The sequence below is a fragment of the Sinohyriopsis cumingii genome, unplaced genomic scaffold (assembly GCF_028554795.1).
Source record: "Sinohyriopsis cumingii isolate HCF-2022 unplaced genomic scaffold, ASM2855479v2 utg001437l, whole genome shotgun sequence".
NCBI classification, from domain to species: Eukaryota; Metazoa; Mollusca; class Bivalvia; order Unionida; family Unionidae; genus Sinohyriopsis; species Sinohyriopsis cumingii.
Genome location: NW_028315999.1, coordinates 2,085,325 through 2,100,806, shown reverse-complemented (window position 1 = coordinate 2,100,806; position 15,482 = coordinate 2,085,325). Strand labels below are relative to the sequence as shown.

The 15,482-nt window shown below is 35.1% G+C and overlaps 1 protein-coding gene across 6 annotated transcripts in view; it reads left to right on the top strand.

Moving 5' to 3' along the window:
- Positions 1 to 15,482, top strand: part of LOC149772505 (rhotekin-like) — a 75,291-nt gene that overhangs the window by 39,559 nt on the left and 20,250 nt on the right. For 5 of the 6 annotated variants that reach the window (XM_089947717.1, XM_089947722.1, XM_089947721.1 and 2 more), the window contains one exon: positions 14,967 to 15,160. In XM_089947717.1, coding sequence (XP_089803843.1) covers positions 14,967 to 15,160 — 194 coding nt within the window. Of the gene's footprint in view, positions 1 to 10,216; positions 10,423 to 14,966; positions 15,161 to 15,482 lie in introns of those variants that run through there. The other variant, XM_089947723.1, reaches the window with a different exon arrangement.

The window sequence follows — 15,482 nt, the reverse complement described above, 5'->3', positions numbered from 1 at the left end:
TGGTGCATTATCAATTAGCAGGTCCAGATTTATGTTTGGAGTTGTATGAATTGTTGAATGTTCATGATACTTTTCTTGGCTCTCTTATGTTACTGTCAGTGGCAATACTAAAATTGTCTATTGATTCAGGTCATGGATAACTGTATGAATTGCACATGTGATTGTGTAATATTGATGGAAAACTTTGGTTGCTCAGGAACACAGCACTATGCCTATCAGTGTTAATTTAGAATCAGCATTTTATCAGGCCTTATTAAGGTTGTCATGGTCGCAGGATTCAGCAATAATGTAATTGATGCAAGGGTAAATTATTCCAAATGTGATATGCAAACCAGGCAGGTACCTTGATCAGCATCCTTTGAGAGCTTTTCATCATATCACCCTTATGTGTTAGTCCCAAGGCAAATGTACATCTGTATATATTTTTTTTTGGGGCCTAGAGTGGCCAAGCGGTATAAAGAGCTCACCATTCCAGATCACTGCCATCTCACCTCTGTGCATGGGTTCGAGTCTCAGGCTCGGCTAACGTGGGTATGTGAGAAAGCTTGCCAGTAGCTTCTTGTGAGTCGGTGGTTCTTCTTGGGGTTTCACAGGGTTCTTTCTCCACCAATAATACTGGCCGCCATGATCTTGTGCTGAAAAATGGCATTAAACCCTACAACAAGAACTGTATTTCTTTTCAGAATGAGATTATCATAATCTTTTTAATTTCATCTAATCAGTACAATGTAAAAAATGAAAAAATTTACTTTTCAAACTCATTGAAAATGGGTGTGTGAGAGAGTGAGAGAGAGAGAGAGCTAGCTAGGATTGAACAGACGCCTGATTCCCGAAGAAGTTTAAAAGAAACAAAATGTCAGTGTTAATGTAATTAGACCAACCAATTAGGCTGCCACCATACCTGTAATGTTACTATGTGGCCTATTCTAAAGTTGGGTTGTTTTGCCAACATGCTATTGCCATGTAATGTTTGTGAAGCAGCTGACTTCAGAAAAAGAATTCTTAATCACAAAGGTCATATCAGAATCAAGGTCAACATGATACACCCCAACTATTCAACTCAATGGGACACTCTGTCCAGTCCATTGAAATGCTGCCCATTCACTCAAATGGACTGGCAGTGATCGTGGTCATAAAGAAAGATAGTGGATATTGCAGATATGAGCATGTGGAAAATTTGAATTGACAAGTGCTCTTTTTACCCCAAGGTGCCTATTTTCTTTCCTGCCACATTGCCGATTTTGTTGGTGTTTTATTATTATTATTATTTTATTGCACATAGGTCTTTCCACAACCTTCCTTGTAATATAAGTACTTTCATATATTTGTTTCTCATTGTGTCACTTATGCAGGATGTCAAAGCTAAAAGTGACATTCCTTGTTTATAGATCGCACCTTGTGAATTAAGCTAAAATAAATAGGTAATGCCTATCAGCAGAGTGTTGGTAGCTTGCAGCAATTTTATTTACCTTTTTCATAGACAATTAATTCCTTTCTTGACATATTGTTATTTGCTATTTGTACCTTTTCTTTAATTAGACATTATCATTATTTTGATAGTTTTTCTTTGCTACACCAAAATGTAACTTTTTTTTGTACTGTGCCACTCTCTTTTTGTGGGTGTGAGTTTCATTGTATTTTCTTGATTGTCCTCAGGTGGTCTAAGGCACTTGCCTTTGCATCTCACTCACGTCTGTTCACATAGGTTTGAGTCTCGGCTTGGTCATCATGGGCATGTGAGAAAGCTTGCAAATAGCTTCCTTGGGTTGGTGTTTCTCATGGTCTTCCCAGGGACTTCCTCCACCAAAGATTGTTGCTGCCACATATAACATGTGCTGAAAAAAAAATTAAAACACTTATTTATATAGATTACCCCCCCCACCCCCCGAACATTACCTACTGAACACATTCATAATAAATTTAAAAAAGAAGTAATATTATAAAGTAAATATTATTCGTGAGGAAAAAAGTTTATGCTCGCTGCTCAATCCTATATATTTTGCTTGATTGTATGTACTTTACACGATTACTTCTGTAAATAAAAAGTTTATATCAAAGAAGGAACAAACATACACTTGATACATGTAGACCGAGTTCTAAACATGTACAGTGCTATTAAAAAAGAACACAAATGGTGCATTTTTCTTGGGGACATGAACCAAATACCCAGACATCAAAGGCAAGTAGTAGTGTGATGCCCTGACTTGATATTTTAGACAGCTGTGAGGCCTCTGCTGTAAATATTCTGATGTTTGTAGTAGTACTGTAAGTGTAGCTTGATTGAATGCTTCTGTTTCTAACATAAGAATGTTTAGCAGTAAATGTTGCAGTGTTTGTGGTAAGCCAGCTTTAATCACTTGATAAATAGAAATTTAGCAATTCTGCATTCAGTCATGATGGTAGCAACTACAATCTGAATAAAATAAGTTCTCCACTGTCATACCTAAATATCTGACAGCAACAGCTTAGGTGGTCATGTTCAGGTGACCTTTGTATTAGCCATTGGAAGTGCAGCTTTCAGAAATTTGAAAGTGAATCAGGTCATTTGGCACACTGCTTGGTCTCCCAATCACAAAGGTATGAGACTTAATCTGATTGGCTGATAAAATTAGTGTTGTTGGTAATAACATAGGTCACCAGAACTTGACCCCAAATCAGTGGCTGTCGGATCTTCACATGCCAGTGGAGATCTGATTTTAATCAGATTGTTAGCAACTATGGTTATAATAACTGCCCAAGAAATCTTGTGTGGAATCACAATTATCAATTGCCAGTCATGTTAAAAACTGAACAAATAAAAGTCGTTATCAAAATTGGAACTTTTTTATTTAATTTTATTTCATGTGACAAATGTCAGTGTTGAAACATTAAAAAAAAAATTATTGTTCTATTAGTAAAATATTGATGCCATGATTTTACTGCAAGTAATAGTGAAACTTGACATTCTTGAGGAAATCTCGGAGTGAAAATTCATGAATTATAAGTTCATCACAAACTGGAAATCATAATGAACTGTATGAAACAAATCTTTTTATGAACCAAACACTCATTTTGCATGGTTGCCTTGCTATTTTTGGTCACATTGGTGAATAAGCAGGCTAGTATACTTATATTACTTACATAATAAGAAACAAGTTGACTTGACATGACTTAGGTCTTATGCAGGTAGGATTTGCATGTCTTTTAACTTTTCTTTCATTGCACCCCCTTTGATTTGATACAAACGACATAATTATGTGATTATACAAAACAGGTCTGATTTTAATCAATTCCAACAATACAACAAATACTTCTAGATGTCAGAGATCAAAACATGGTCTACATTTAATTAAGTTCTTACAGAAACAGTCAGGGACTAGCTGTGATTACAGATTGATATTTTTCATTTTTTCTCATTTGAATACAATATGTTGATTACACTAATACCAAGCTAAAAAAATACACCTAAAACATAAATTTCACTTGACAAAACTTGCATAATTGGTATTTTATTAAAGTGCCATCAAATATTCTTATCTGTAGTGTACTGAGAAGATAATTTAACAAAATATCTGACTTATTACAAGTTGAGAATTTCAAGATGCTGATTCAAACCACCATTTTCATCAATAAAGAGAGTATGATATCATGATATCATTTGATTATAGTTTTCTTCAGATCGCACTGGTGTCCTAAGTGATTAGAGTGTCCGTCTCGGATGCAGGAGGTCATGGGTTCAAACCCCGGCCGAGTCATACCAAAGACTTACAAAAATGGTACTAACAGCTGCCTCGCTTGGCGCTCAGCATTGAAGTTAGTGTTAGGACTGGTCAGCCTGGTGTCAGGATAATGTGACTGGGTAGGACATTATGCTACATGTCTGTGACATGATGCCTCAGAGTTAGACATCACTATAAACGGCGATACTGCAGTCATTGTAGCAGTAGGACTAAAAAAATGTTTAAAGCTATGTTAAAAGTCCAAATCACACAGATTTTCTTCATGAATAACAAATTGGGGCCAATTTTGGGGTAATTTCTTGTATAAAAATGTGATACATGCCTGGGTGGAACTTATCGAGTGAGAGGTGTATAAGGTTATCTGACAACATTGGTCACTTTTATAGCTTTCATGTGTGAGAGAGAGAGTGTGTGTGTGTGTGTGTGTGTGTGTGTGAATCAACTTTGTTATATTCTAAAATACTAGTACATGTATATCATATACATCAAAACATGTACCATATCAGATATGGCATACATGATAATTATATGATTCATCAAGCCAGAACATAGTTCAAATAGGGTCAGGATCAAACTATTGATCAAACAATCTCCAACAGACTTTAGATCATGGACAGCTGAACTGGTACAGCCCTTCTTTTGTTAACACAAACATACATGACCTACATGACTTGGTAATAGTCACTTTTCACATATCTAGCTTTTATTGACGCAGCTTGTCTGCTGACTGCAAAAGATAATGGAAAGTTCATGTGGTTCTTTTTTCTATAAGGGTATTTTAATAAATGAAACCTTTCTATGAGGCTCTGTGTGTTGGGGATAGTTGGTGGGTGCAAAATGGGTGGGTGACAGTTCCATCAACAGCATACCCTAGTAGATAGTTATGTGCCAACCAGGTAATTATCCCATAGTTTGCAGACAGTGGAAGCTATTTAATCCCCCAGTCCTGGTTCAGAACTAACTCTCTCTCTCTCTCTCTCTCTCTCTCTCTCTCTCTCTCTCTCTCTCTCTCTCTCTCTTCCTCTCTCTTGACCTGACCTACCAGCAAGTACATCTGTGTCATCTATACTCACTCATAAGATGAGTCAAGCTGCAAATAACAAAGATCCTGATCTGCTATAGCATAATGTGTCTTCTGATCAGGGTCTGTATTATTTGTTCAACAGATTACTCCTAACAAACTCTCAGACCCAGATCTGCTGTATCATCCTATGATGGCAGATCTGGGTCTATGCAGTTTGCAGTTGGACTTGTATTATAAGCAAGTGTATACTGTACAGTACTGCTTAAGGGTGATAGGATTGAGGCTGCTTTGTACTTGTGCAGTTTTACTCACTTGTAAGTTCAATTGTAACAACATAGACTGATCAGCCATCACATAATGCATTGGTAGATCATGGTCTGTGTTCTACTGATTATTCCTAACAAAATGCTTAAACCCAGATCTGTTGGCACATGGAAGATCAGGGTTTGTGCTGTTTGCAGTTGGATATGACTTGCATGAGAGTTTTCAAATTTTAATACAGTCTGTGGTATTTTACATAAATTTTACATAAATTTAAATTAATATCCAGTTGTGATATAATCATGTTTCAGAATTTACGAGTGATCAGTGTTGCAAGTGTGAACACATGTCATATGAGCTTTTAAATGAGACCCCAGGCATTGCCTTGGGGGGGCATACAAGCTATGGCCTGGGGTTATAACTTGCAATCTCTCGCTCTCTCTCTTACTCTCATATATTAAAAGGCATTGGTCCCAAGGTTTATTTAAACCCACAATGTATAGTAATTGACCTTGTGATAAATATGGGTGGGGGGATGGGAATGCAATACATATGGGTGGGGGATGGGAATGCGACACATGGGTGGGGGATGGAAATAAGACTTAACAGTGGAGTGAATTGATCTGTGTTATATAGACACTGTAATTTAAAATATGAATGAGTCTATGAAATGTATTTTTTACATTTGATTCAATATGAAGCCAAGACGGCAAAATCTGTTTCATTGGTAACAGGTACTGTTTTCCTGATGGTACTGTAAGTACTTGCTTATAAGATGAGTCCAACTTCAAAAAGCACATAACCAGATCTGTGTTTGCATTTTGTACAAGCAGATCTGGGTCTGTGCAGTTTGTTAGGAAAAATCAGTAGAAAAAAACCCGATCTGCAGATGCATTATGCTGTGGCATATCAAGATCTTTGTTGTTTGCAATTTACAGAAAACTTATAATAAGTGAGTTTATGTGTGTATATATAATCAGGTTGGAAGTGTACATAGGCATAAAAAAAGGACACAGTCCATTTCACTCAAAAGTACTTAATGCCACCCTTTAAATAAAAATAATATAAAAATCATCTTTTCATTTCTTGTAGAGACAGTTATTTCTTACATAATTAATTTGATCATGAATACTACAGCTTGTTATATCTCTTTAATATTTAAACATTATTCATAAACAACTAATCATTTTTGTCTCATAAGCTTGTACAGTAAATCATTATTCCAGACAAGGTGCAAAGTCATTAAGTTTAGTCTATATCTCTAAATGACAACTAAGGAGGTAGGAAAAAAAATCCTTTTTCTAATTAAAAAGAATAGGTAAATAAAAGGTTGTGATTTTTTTAATGTTGATTATATGTAGGCAAACTTTATATTGAGGTGTCTTTATTCCAAAGTGACCATATGTCAGATATATACTGATATCCTTTAGTGTATCCCTAGGAATGCATGCCTGAATGTAAAATAATCTCCTTGGTGTGAGAACCTGAGGTTAGATTGAGTACATGTATTTAAAAAAAACCTTGATGTCATGGCGGGGTGCAATTTGAAAAGAAATGGGGGTCTCTGATGCACAAATGAAGGGTAAAGGCAAACACTGTCCTTTATATTGAAGTGTATATTTTATGAATGTGTAAGTTATACAGGGTAGTCTTTATACCAAAATGACTATTAGATTGATGTGTCCTGCATACATCAATGCACTTTATGTTGAAGCGTTTTATGGATGTTCTTTATATTGAAATGTCCATAATTTAAGTTTCACTGTATTATAAGTTTGGGTAAACAAATTCTAAATAATGTACATATGATGTGTGTATGTCTTAATAGATTTTGATGGCAGCTTCAGCACTGTATTGGTTCTTAGGTGCCAACTAAAATTAAAGTTGATAAATGTAGAAATGAACTGAGGGGCATGCATATCAATTTGGATAAAAAGCCTATCATGTAGAACATTACTGAAATTAAGTCTAACAGTTCTGAACAATGCAGGGTCCATTTTAATAATATGGGCAGAGTACAGTTCAACACCCTGCCATTATTAAAATTTTGCTTTTGTTATTGGCAAAGAACTATGATATACAGCTCATTTAACATCTTTTGAGTCCAATCCTCTGAGAATCATAATTCAGGCACGTGTATTATATCCTGTTGGAGACCTCACTACCCAGCAAAGTATTTGTTTCTGATACAGAATAAATATTTAGTTGAGAACTGCAGAAATTACTTGAGCTCTTTTCAAATCATCAAGAAATAAGTAGTTGGTTATATATTTTTTCAACAGTATATCTTTCCTTGAATGTTTTTAAAATACAGGTAAAAACCATTATAACGTGATTCATTATAATGCACTTCCGCTTATAATGTGATGGCAGCATGGCTCCCATTTTTTAATTTAAGGTGACTCTTTTCCTAAATACATGCTCTAGGAAAAGCCGATTATTCGTATCCTAGAAGATTATATGATCAAGAGGTTAGTTAAGACTGATGACATTGAAATGTCAGTGCGCATTTCTATGGGGAAGTTTTTATAAAAAATTTTTAACGTGAACCTGCTTATATCACAATGTTATTTTTTGGACCCCGAGCATCACATTATTACAGGTTTTACCTATAATGATGACACAGAGCAGCAGAAAAAGACAAAAACGTGTTATTTCTGCTTTCTGTTCTAAGTGAATAGAAATAGACATGAGGTTTCCATACACTTTAAATTACTATGGGAATATTAAAGAAAGACTAGTAAAGTGAGCAATCCAATATAATTACTGATATGAAAATGCATTTGTGCCAACATATTGAACTTTGAAACTAATGAGATCACTGAAATTAAATCAGACACCAGTTTATTTGCTTGTAACTAAAGTGCCCTAAAGCTTTGCTTTTATTGTTTTCTTTTGTATAGAAATGACTTTGTATCTATTTTTGTAGTGAATGAAGTATGAGATCATTTGTATGTCAGTGAGAGTAATACACTGTAATACACACATCATTTCTTAGCATAGGCCATTTGTCATAGATACACAGGTATCATAGGCCATTTGTCATAGATACACAGGTATCTGTTTGAATATAAGGAAAAATTTCAGTCTCACGAAGACCAATTAAACCACAAGAAAATAATTGCCATGTGGTTGGTGAAGTTTGACTTTGAATGAAGAATGAGTCACACAGCAAGAATAACTCCTCAGGAAATCCCTATTATAGTCAAGACTGTGTCATTGTTAATTCAGGATGTCCCACTGTTTACTCGATTTACAAAACATAATCTGTTTAAATAGAGGTTATCGTGATGTAGTTGTCTTTGTTGGTTTTGTATGGTGCTTTGAGTACCTTATTTTACTGTATCATGCCAAGGAGCAAAGTGCCTTTCCATCAGACACACCAAGATTGTCTAAATTGGTTGGCCTGGAAGGATTGTCTAAATTGGTTGGCCTGGAAGGATTGTCTAAATTGGTTGGCCTGAAAGGATTGTCTAAATTGGTTGGCTGGAAGGATGTTGAATTCACAAACCTTGTATTAGGAATCTGATGTTCTGCCAACTGAGCTACTGTGGCCTAATTTCAAACCCAGTTTTTAACTCTGTTACTCAGTGACCAAAAGAGCTGATGTGATGGCTTGTTGTCCTCTGCCTGACAGCTGTCCATCCATTAGCACAAGCCTGTTATCACTACTTCCTGAACTATTTGGAGGATTGTCATAAAACTTGACAAACACACACATACACACACTCACTCTCTCTCACACACACACACACACACACACACACACACACACACACACACACACACACACACACACACATTTACACCCACACCCACAAGTACCCACACACACTCACCCATCCCCCCCACACACACACACACATAGTTCAAGTTGATCCTGAATGTTATGGTGCTGCTCAGATTTCCATTATGGGCATTCTCTAAAGGAATTTGTTTAATATGCACTTAAATCGTTGACCACTGTCCCAGATACAGCACTTTACTTTAAGGGCATAATGTCAAAATTCTGTTACTTTGCTGACTCATGCACACCTCCAGAGGGGTGAAACATGCCAATGTCCACTTCAGGTGGAACACAATTGGGCCAGTTTGTCTATTTGCACCATGTGGGACATGTATGGTAATTGGACATGAACAGCAAAGAAAATCTGGGAATTCTGAGGGGTTATATGTGTGTGTGTACTACTCTTTTAATATTAGATACATTTTATAGAATTGTATCATATTTACATTTTATATTTATCACATATTTCATGTTTACATTTATCTGGAAGGCACTGTCTTCCAGTTCCCTTTTTGCGATTTATTTTTAAAAAAAAACATTTATTGTAACTTTATGATTAGTTGGCAGCATACACACATCCATCCATCCATTCATCTACACACACATACACACACACACATACATGCAGACATACTTACATTTCTGAACTCTGTTTACTTTTCATACTTTTCCGTTTTAAACTCAACAGCATCAAGAAAAATCTGAATTATGGTGACAAATTAATGATTTGTAATGTTACTGGGTAATTTATCACTTGTCCTGACTGAAATCTGTTTTGAAATCTCACTGAAACTGTGCACTTTAATTGGTTGTGCTTCCTCAGCAGAAATTAGATGAAAATGAGAGTGTACATTAAAATAGTTCATAATTGCAGCTACTTTTCCTATTTGATTAAAAAAATTATTATTGTCTTTTCTTCAGTAACAATGAGAGGAAATTATCTACACCAACTTGCAGGCTATTGAAGTTGTTCAGTTGCAGTGTAATGGATGACCTTTTTGGTTAAAAAAAACCCATTGTTATTGACTTTCTTATTGTCCTTTCTTCAGTAGTCATTCATATACAACCATAGGAAATTGTCTACACCAACTTGTTGGCTGTTGAAGCTTTTGCAGTGTATTGGATGGTCAGCCATCGTTCTTTTGGTTCTATTATTGTCAGTTCATATGCTGTAAGCAAATGTCTCATGGTGGAATTTTCATTGAGTGAATATACGGTATACAAGTTGAGTCAAAGTGCAAACAACAAAGATCTTGATTTGCTGTAGCTTAATGCACCTGCAGATCAGGTTTTATGTTGTTTTTTTGTGTTCCACTGATGAATCCTAACAAACTACACAGGCCCATATCTGTCAACACATTATGCAATGGCTGATCTGGGTGTGTAGTTGTACTTGACTTATAAGTGAGTAGATACAGTATGTGACCTGGAATCATGGTTTGTTACAAATTGAGTATGTTGTTCAAGTGGATTTATCCTGTTTTACAAACTGTCTCCATCAGCAGTTACCACTGGTACAAACACAGAGGAGGGAACAAGCTGATTTTGAATATTGCTTCAGTTGTAACTTCAATTATCTTGGTTAATACTAAGTTGTGTGACTTTCTCCGTTTTTCAGACAAGTGATGAAGGTAAAGCAAAGCTTTATGAATGACATTTTATCTTATTTTTAGGATTGTTATGTGTAACAATTATAATCATTTATCATATGTTTGCTTTTATTTTTTAGTATCTTAAGTACCAAATTTGATGGCATATTAATTCCATTGTGCAGGACAGTAATTTGATACATTCATACAATGTAGCATAAACCTGATATTGAAATATGTAGTGGTTTTTTTTGTAAAGTTGAAAAACAGAAGTAAGATGGTACAGGGTTTGCCAGAATTGTGTACAGAACAATTAGGATAAGCATCTTCATAGTCACTAATCGAGAGGCACAAATACAAAACGAAAACTTTTAATTTTTCTTGAGCTGTCCTGTTCATTTAATTCTTATTATGTATTTTCTAGACCAGTGAAAATTTTATTCCAAAAGAAAACAAAACACAGATGTTGTTATATGGTTTAACACCATTTTTTAATACAAGATAGGCTTTACATGGTGGCCAGTACTAATGAACCCGTGAATACCTGGAAAGAACCACCAACCCAGCAAGCTTTCTCACATACCCACATTGGCCGAGCCTGAGACTCAAACCTATGCAGACAGTGGTGAGATGGCAGTGACAAAACACAGAAAGATAATTCTTGATATATGATAAGAAATGTGATTACATTGACTCCATATATAGTCACAAGCTATGATTCATTTACTGTATAACAGGATACACTTTTATGGCTCTGTTCATAAGTTAGCCCTACCCATATATCATGGTACACTCTTATGGCTCTGTTAATAACGTAGCCTCACCTGTACATCATGATACATTTTTATGTTATAAGGTTATGCCTCCCTGTATACAGTGTAACAGGATATACTTTTCATAAGGTAGCCTCTCTATATACAGTGTGACAGGATATACTTTTCATAAGGTAGCCTAACCAATATATATATATAATTGTACACCTTTATGGTTATGGTAATGAGGCAGCCTTCCCATATATCATAGATACACTTGTATGGCATGCATAATGGTACATTTTTATGCCATATATTGTGGTACACTTTTATGGCATATATCATGGTACACTTTTATGGCATATATCATGGTACACTTTTATGCCATATGTTATGGTACACTTTTATGGCATATATCATGGTACACTTGTATGACATATATCATGGTATACTTTTATGGCATCTATTGTGATCCACTTTTATGGCATCTATTGTGATCCACTTTTATTGCTATGTTACAAAGTGCTTTAGTGAGAAAGTATCACAGTACTTGGTGTCACTTTTCTGAGAGCTAATTTAGAAAGTAACAGCATCGATGTCAATTCATTGTTTTACATTTTTTTAAAAGTCTTATACAGAAAGATTATAGGATAGTCTAAACATCCCAAGGAATTAAATAATTGAGACCCAAACAGTTGGTTCTGTTTAAAACTGTCTTGTAATTCAGACACACACACACACACGGTTCTGCTCATACTAATTGTCTTGTAATTCACACCCATACAAATAGTCGAACCTGTCAAAAGTGAGCACCCATTAGCGAAAGCAAAACTAACTGTTACACACGTGTCCCCTCAGTGCAGGAACACTTTTCAACATTGTTTTCTGAACAAATACCATGATGATATTATTACTATTCCTATTATTATTATTATTATTATTGTGCAATATTAATAAAATCCTAAAATTTTGTGTAAAATCATGTGTATGTTATATTCTCTCTCAAGTTTTTGTTCCACAAAAGTTTACTGTGTCCAGCTCACATTAATCCAACCTAGAAATTAAGTCATCACCAATTTAAATTAGTCATGGACCTTAGTTTGTTTTGTGCAGTATGACAAAAAACTCAGTTTGCACTAATGATTATTTGTAACTCTAAAACAGAGGACAGGAGTCTTTAAAACATAATCTGGATTAGCCAGTTGTTCTACATTGGCTTATTTGAGAAGTCTATTTCAACTAGGGAATAAAAAACCCCATCATATGGCTTTTATTTGTGACACATGAACCAAAACTTTGCCTTTGAAGACAAGTTTTAATGACACATGACTCTAATGAAAAGAATGTAATTTGTATCTCTTCTTAAGAACCTTTCTGCAGTAGACAGCTTTAATCCACAGGCAAATAGATGAAGATATCAAACTATACCTGTCACACTGGTACAAAAGTTGACAGATTTATGCTGTGATAACTGGACATCAGCAGTAGGGCAGGTTACAAATTTGCCTTATTGATATAAATAGAATTTACCCACAAGTCATGACATGCAGATCTTTATTGCTTATGGAGAAACAGAACAAAATTTGAGTGTACTTATTGTGATGCTTACACTTAAAAGCTATACTCCGCTTATATCAATGAATACGAAGTAGCACTTACCATTAGACTGTAAGATAATTTTGCCCCAAGAACATCGCTTTCAGTTAACTCAACCTATTGAAACGCAGTAAACATGTTGCAAAGTTTGTCTAAATGGTTTAAGATAACAGCCTAAGTGCAGGCTATTGTTTGGGCATGTGGTCATTACTCATTGCGTTACATCTGTGCAGTTCGTAACCTGTCCTATTGAAGTGTGCTGACCCTCAATTATAATTATAAAAACTGCATAGCTTTCAAATTTGAGTAATTTATACCCATAGTCGATTCTGCTGATAGTCTAGTAATTGACACCTATACATTTATATTATTATCACAATAATGCAATTATGATTGCTAGATATCATGTCTCGTCAGCATTGAGAAAATCTGGTTCATTTTGAGACTTATGTTGACAAGACGTGATCTAGCAATTATAATTTCATTGCTGTGATAATGATATTCTTGTTATATAGCTCAGTAATGTTTTGGTACTCGATATTTGAATGTGGTCTTGTTTCAGATGTATCTTTTGGCTGTATTATCTACTTTAAAAGAAAGAGGAACCCTTTTTCATTGTTGTGTTGACCAAATCATGGTTTGGACCTTTCAGATATTTTACATATAAGGCAAAGTTTCTTAACTAATGTCGCTGTGAGAGATTTGTTTTCGACTAATATTGTCATTACATCACTAGGGTGCTGCTGTTACCAGGAAACCTCATGATTAAAGTAGATCCACCCACATTTGAGAGTATGCAATTAGAAAACGATGGTACAGCGTGCACCATTTTCTTACTTGCAGGAAGTGACGGTAAAATTCTGGCTCTTTCTGGGGTAGAAAATAGTTCCATGCAAAATGATGTTAGCTACACCCATGTTGTCCTGCACCATAAATACTTATATAAGTCTAGTCAAATTGCAAACAGTAAACATCCTGGTCTGCTGTATCATAATGCACCTACAGATCAGGGTCCATGTTGTTTGTTCTACTGATTACTCCTAACAAACTGCACAGAACTGGATCTGTTGGCACATGCAGCAGTGTATCTGGATCTGTGCAGTTTGCAGTTGGATTCATCTTGTAAGGATGTATATATAGTAATTGTCACCCACACAAATGGTTCTGTTCATACTGTCATATTGAAGCAATAGTTCTAGAAAGGCTGGTTGGCTCACTACACAAGATTGTAATGAATTAATGTATTATGAAAGACATATGGAGAACAGAATCTTCAGACTAAATCATCTGAAGTACCACTCCTTTTGCTACAGACCATTCCACTTGATTTTTGTCTGTTTTTTGTAACATTTGAGAAAGTGCATGTAATTCCTAGTCTTGTGATCTTGTGTGATTTACACAGCATATACATGCAGCCTGGTCTGTACTTTTCCCAATATAGTTTTGTTCAGATATTGTATTTTGGTTTTGATTGGATGAAAATGGCTCTCAATTTCAACAGGTGATCAATACAAATCAATTTTCCAGCATATTTACATTGTTAATTTTAGTGCCAGCTTACCAGGTAACTTGAGTGGAGACTCCAGTTGGCCACACTCCCACAGAAATCTTCAACATTTCTCTACATAGAAATTTAAATCTACCAATCTGCAAGGATCATGTCTTAAATGCTGCTAAATGGCAATTTATCCAGTGTTATTATGTTTTGCTATGTTCTACAAAACAAATATAAAAATAATGCTTAGGCCTGCAAAGTAATTAGATATTAATTTGTGGCTAGGCTTGCAAAATAATTATATATTAATTTTATAAGGCTTATAAGATATTTAATCTATTGCTAAGATCTGCCGGACAATTAGATATTTTTTGTTGCAATTTTTTTTAATATTAATTTATTTATGAGGCTTCCAAAACAATTAGATTTTATTTGAATTCCGAGGCCTCCAGAATTATATTTTATTTGATTTTTGATGCCCCCAAAACAATTAGATTTTATTTTATATCTGAGGCCTTCAGAACAATGTCCATTGATTTATTCATAAGACCAGCTAAACCATTAGATCTTCATTTATTGCTTTGGCTTGGAAACAATTAGATACAAGGCAAACATCCAACTGTTAAATTAAATACATAAAAAATGAGCACTCATGTAAAAGTAGCTCTATATAGGGTAATAACATTCATTTAATTTTCAATTCATGCAACAAAAAGTATGATAAACCATCTGGTTTATTTCAGGATCCTGATCTTCAGCAGAAAATTGACCATGAGATTAAGATGCGAGAGGGGACAGCCAGACTCCTGGCTGCATCCAAACACCCAGCTCAGATGATAGAGGCTGCCAAAAATCTCCTGACCTCCAACAACAGAATTATCTCGTATATGTCTGAGTTACAAAGAAGAAAGACCGTGGAGGCAACAGGGAGGACATTGTAAGTTTTTAATATAGTAAAATCAAAATTTTATCAGTATACAGTTTTCATGATATTTTGAGACTTAAAAATGTTCAACATAAAATAGTTATGAATGTTAAAAGCAACACAAGTGATGTGGATTGCATATTTTGAATGACCTGAAGATACAAACACTCCAGGCCACAAATATGCTGCATGAATGAAATAACACAGATTTAGTGATATTTGGTGGCATAGATACAGATCTGCTATTACTTTACCATTTTGTCTCCAGTTGCATGACATAACATTACTGTATGTGCTAGGAGATGTATGCATTGCAGATCTACCATCACATTAC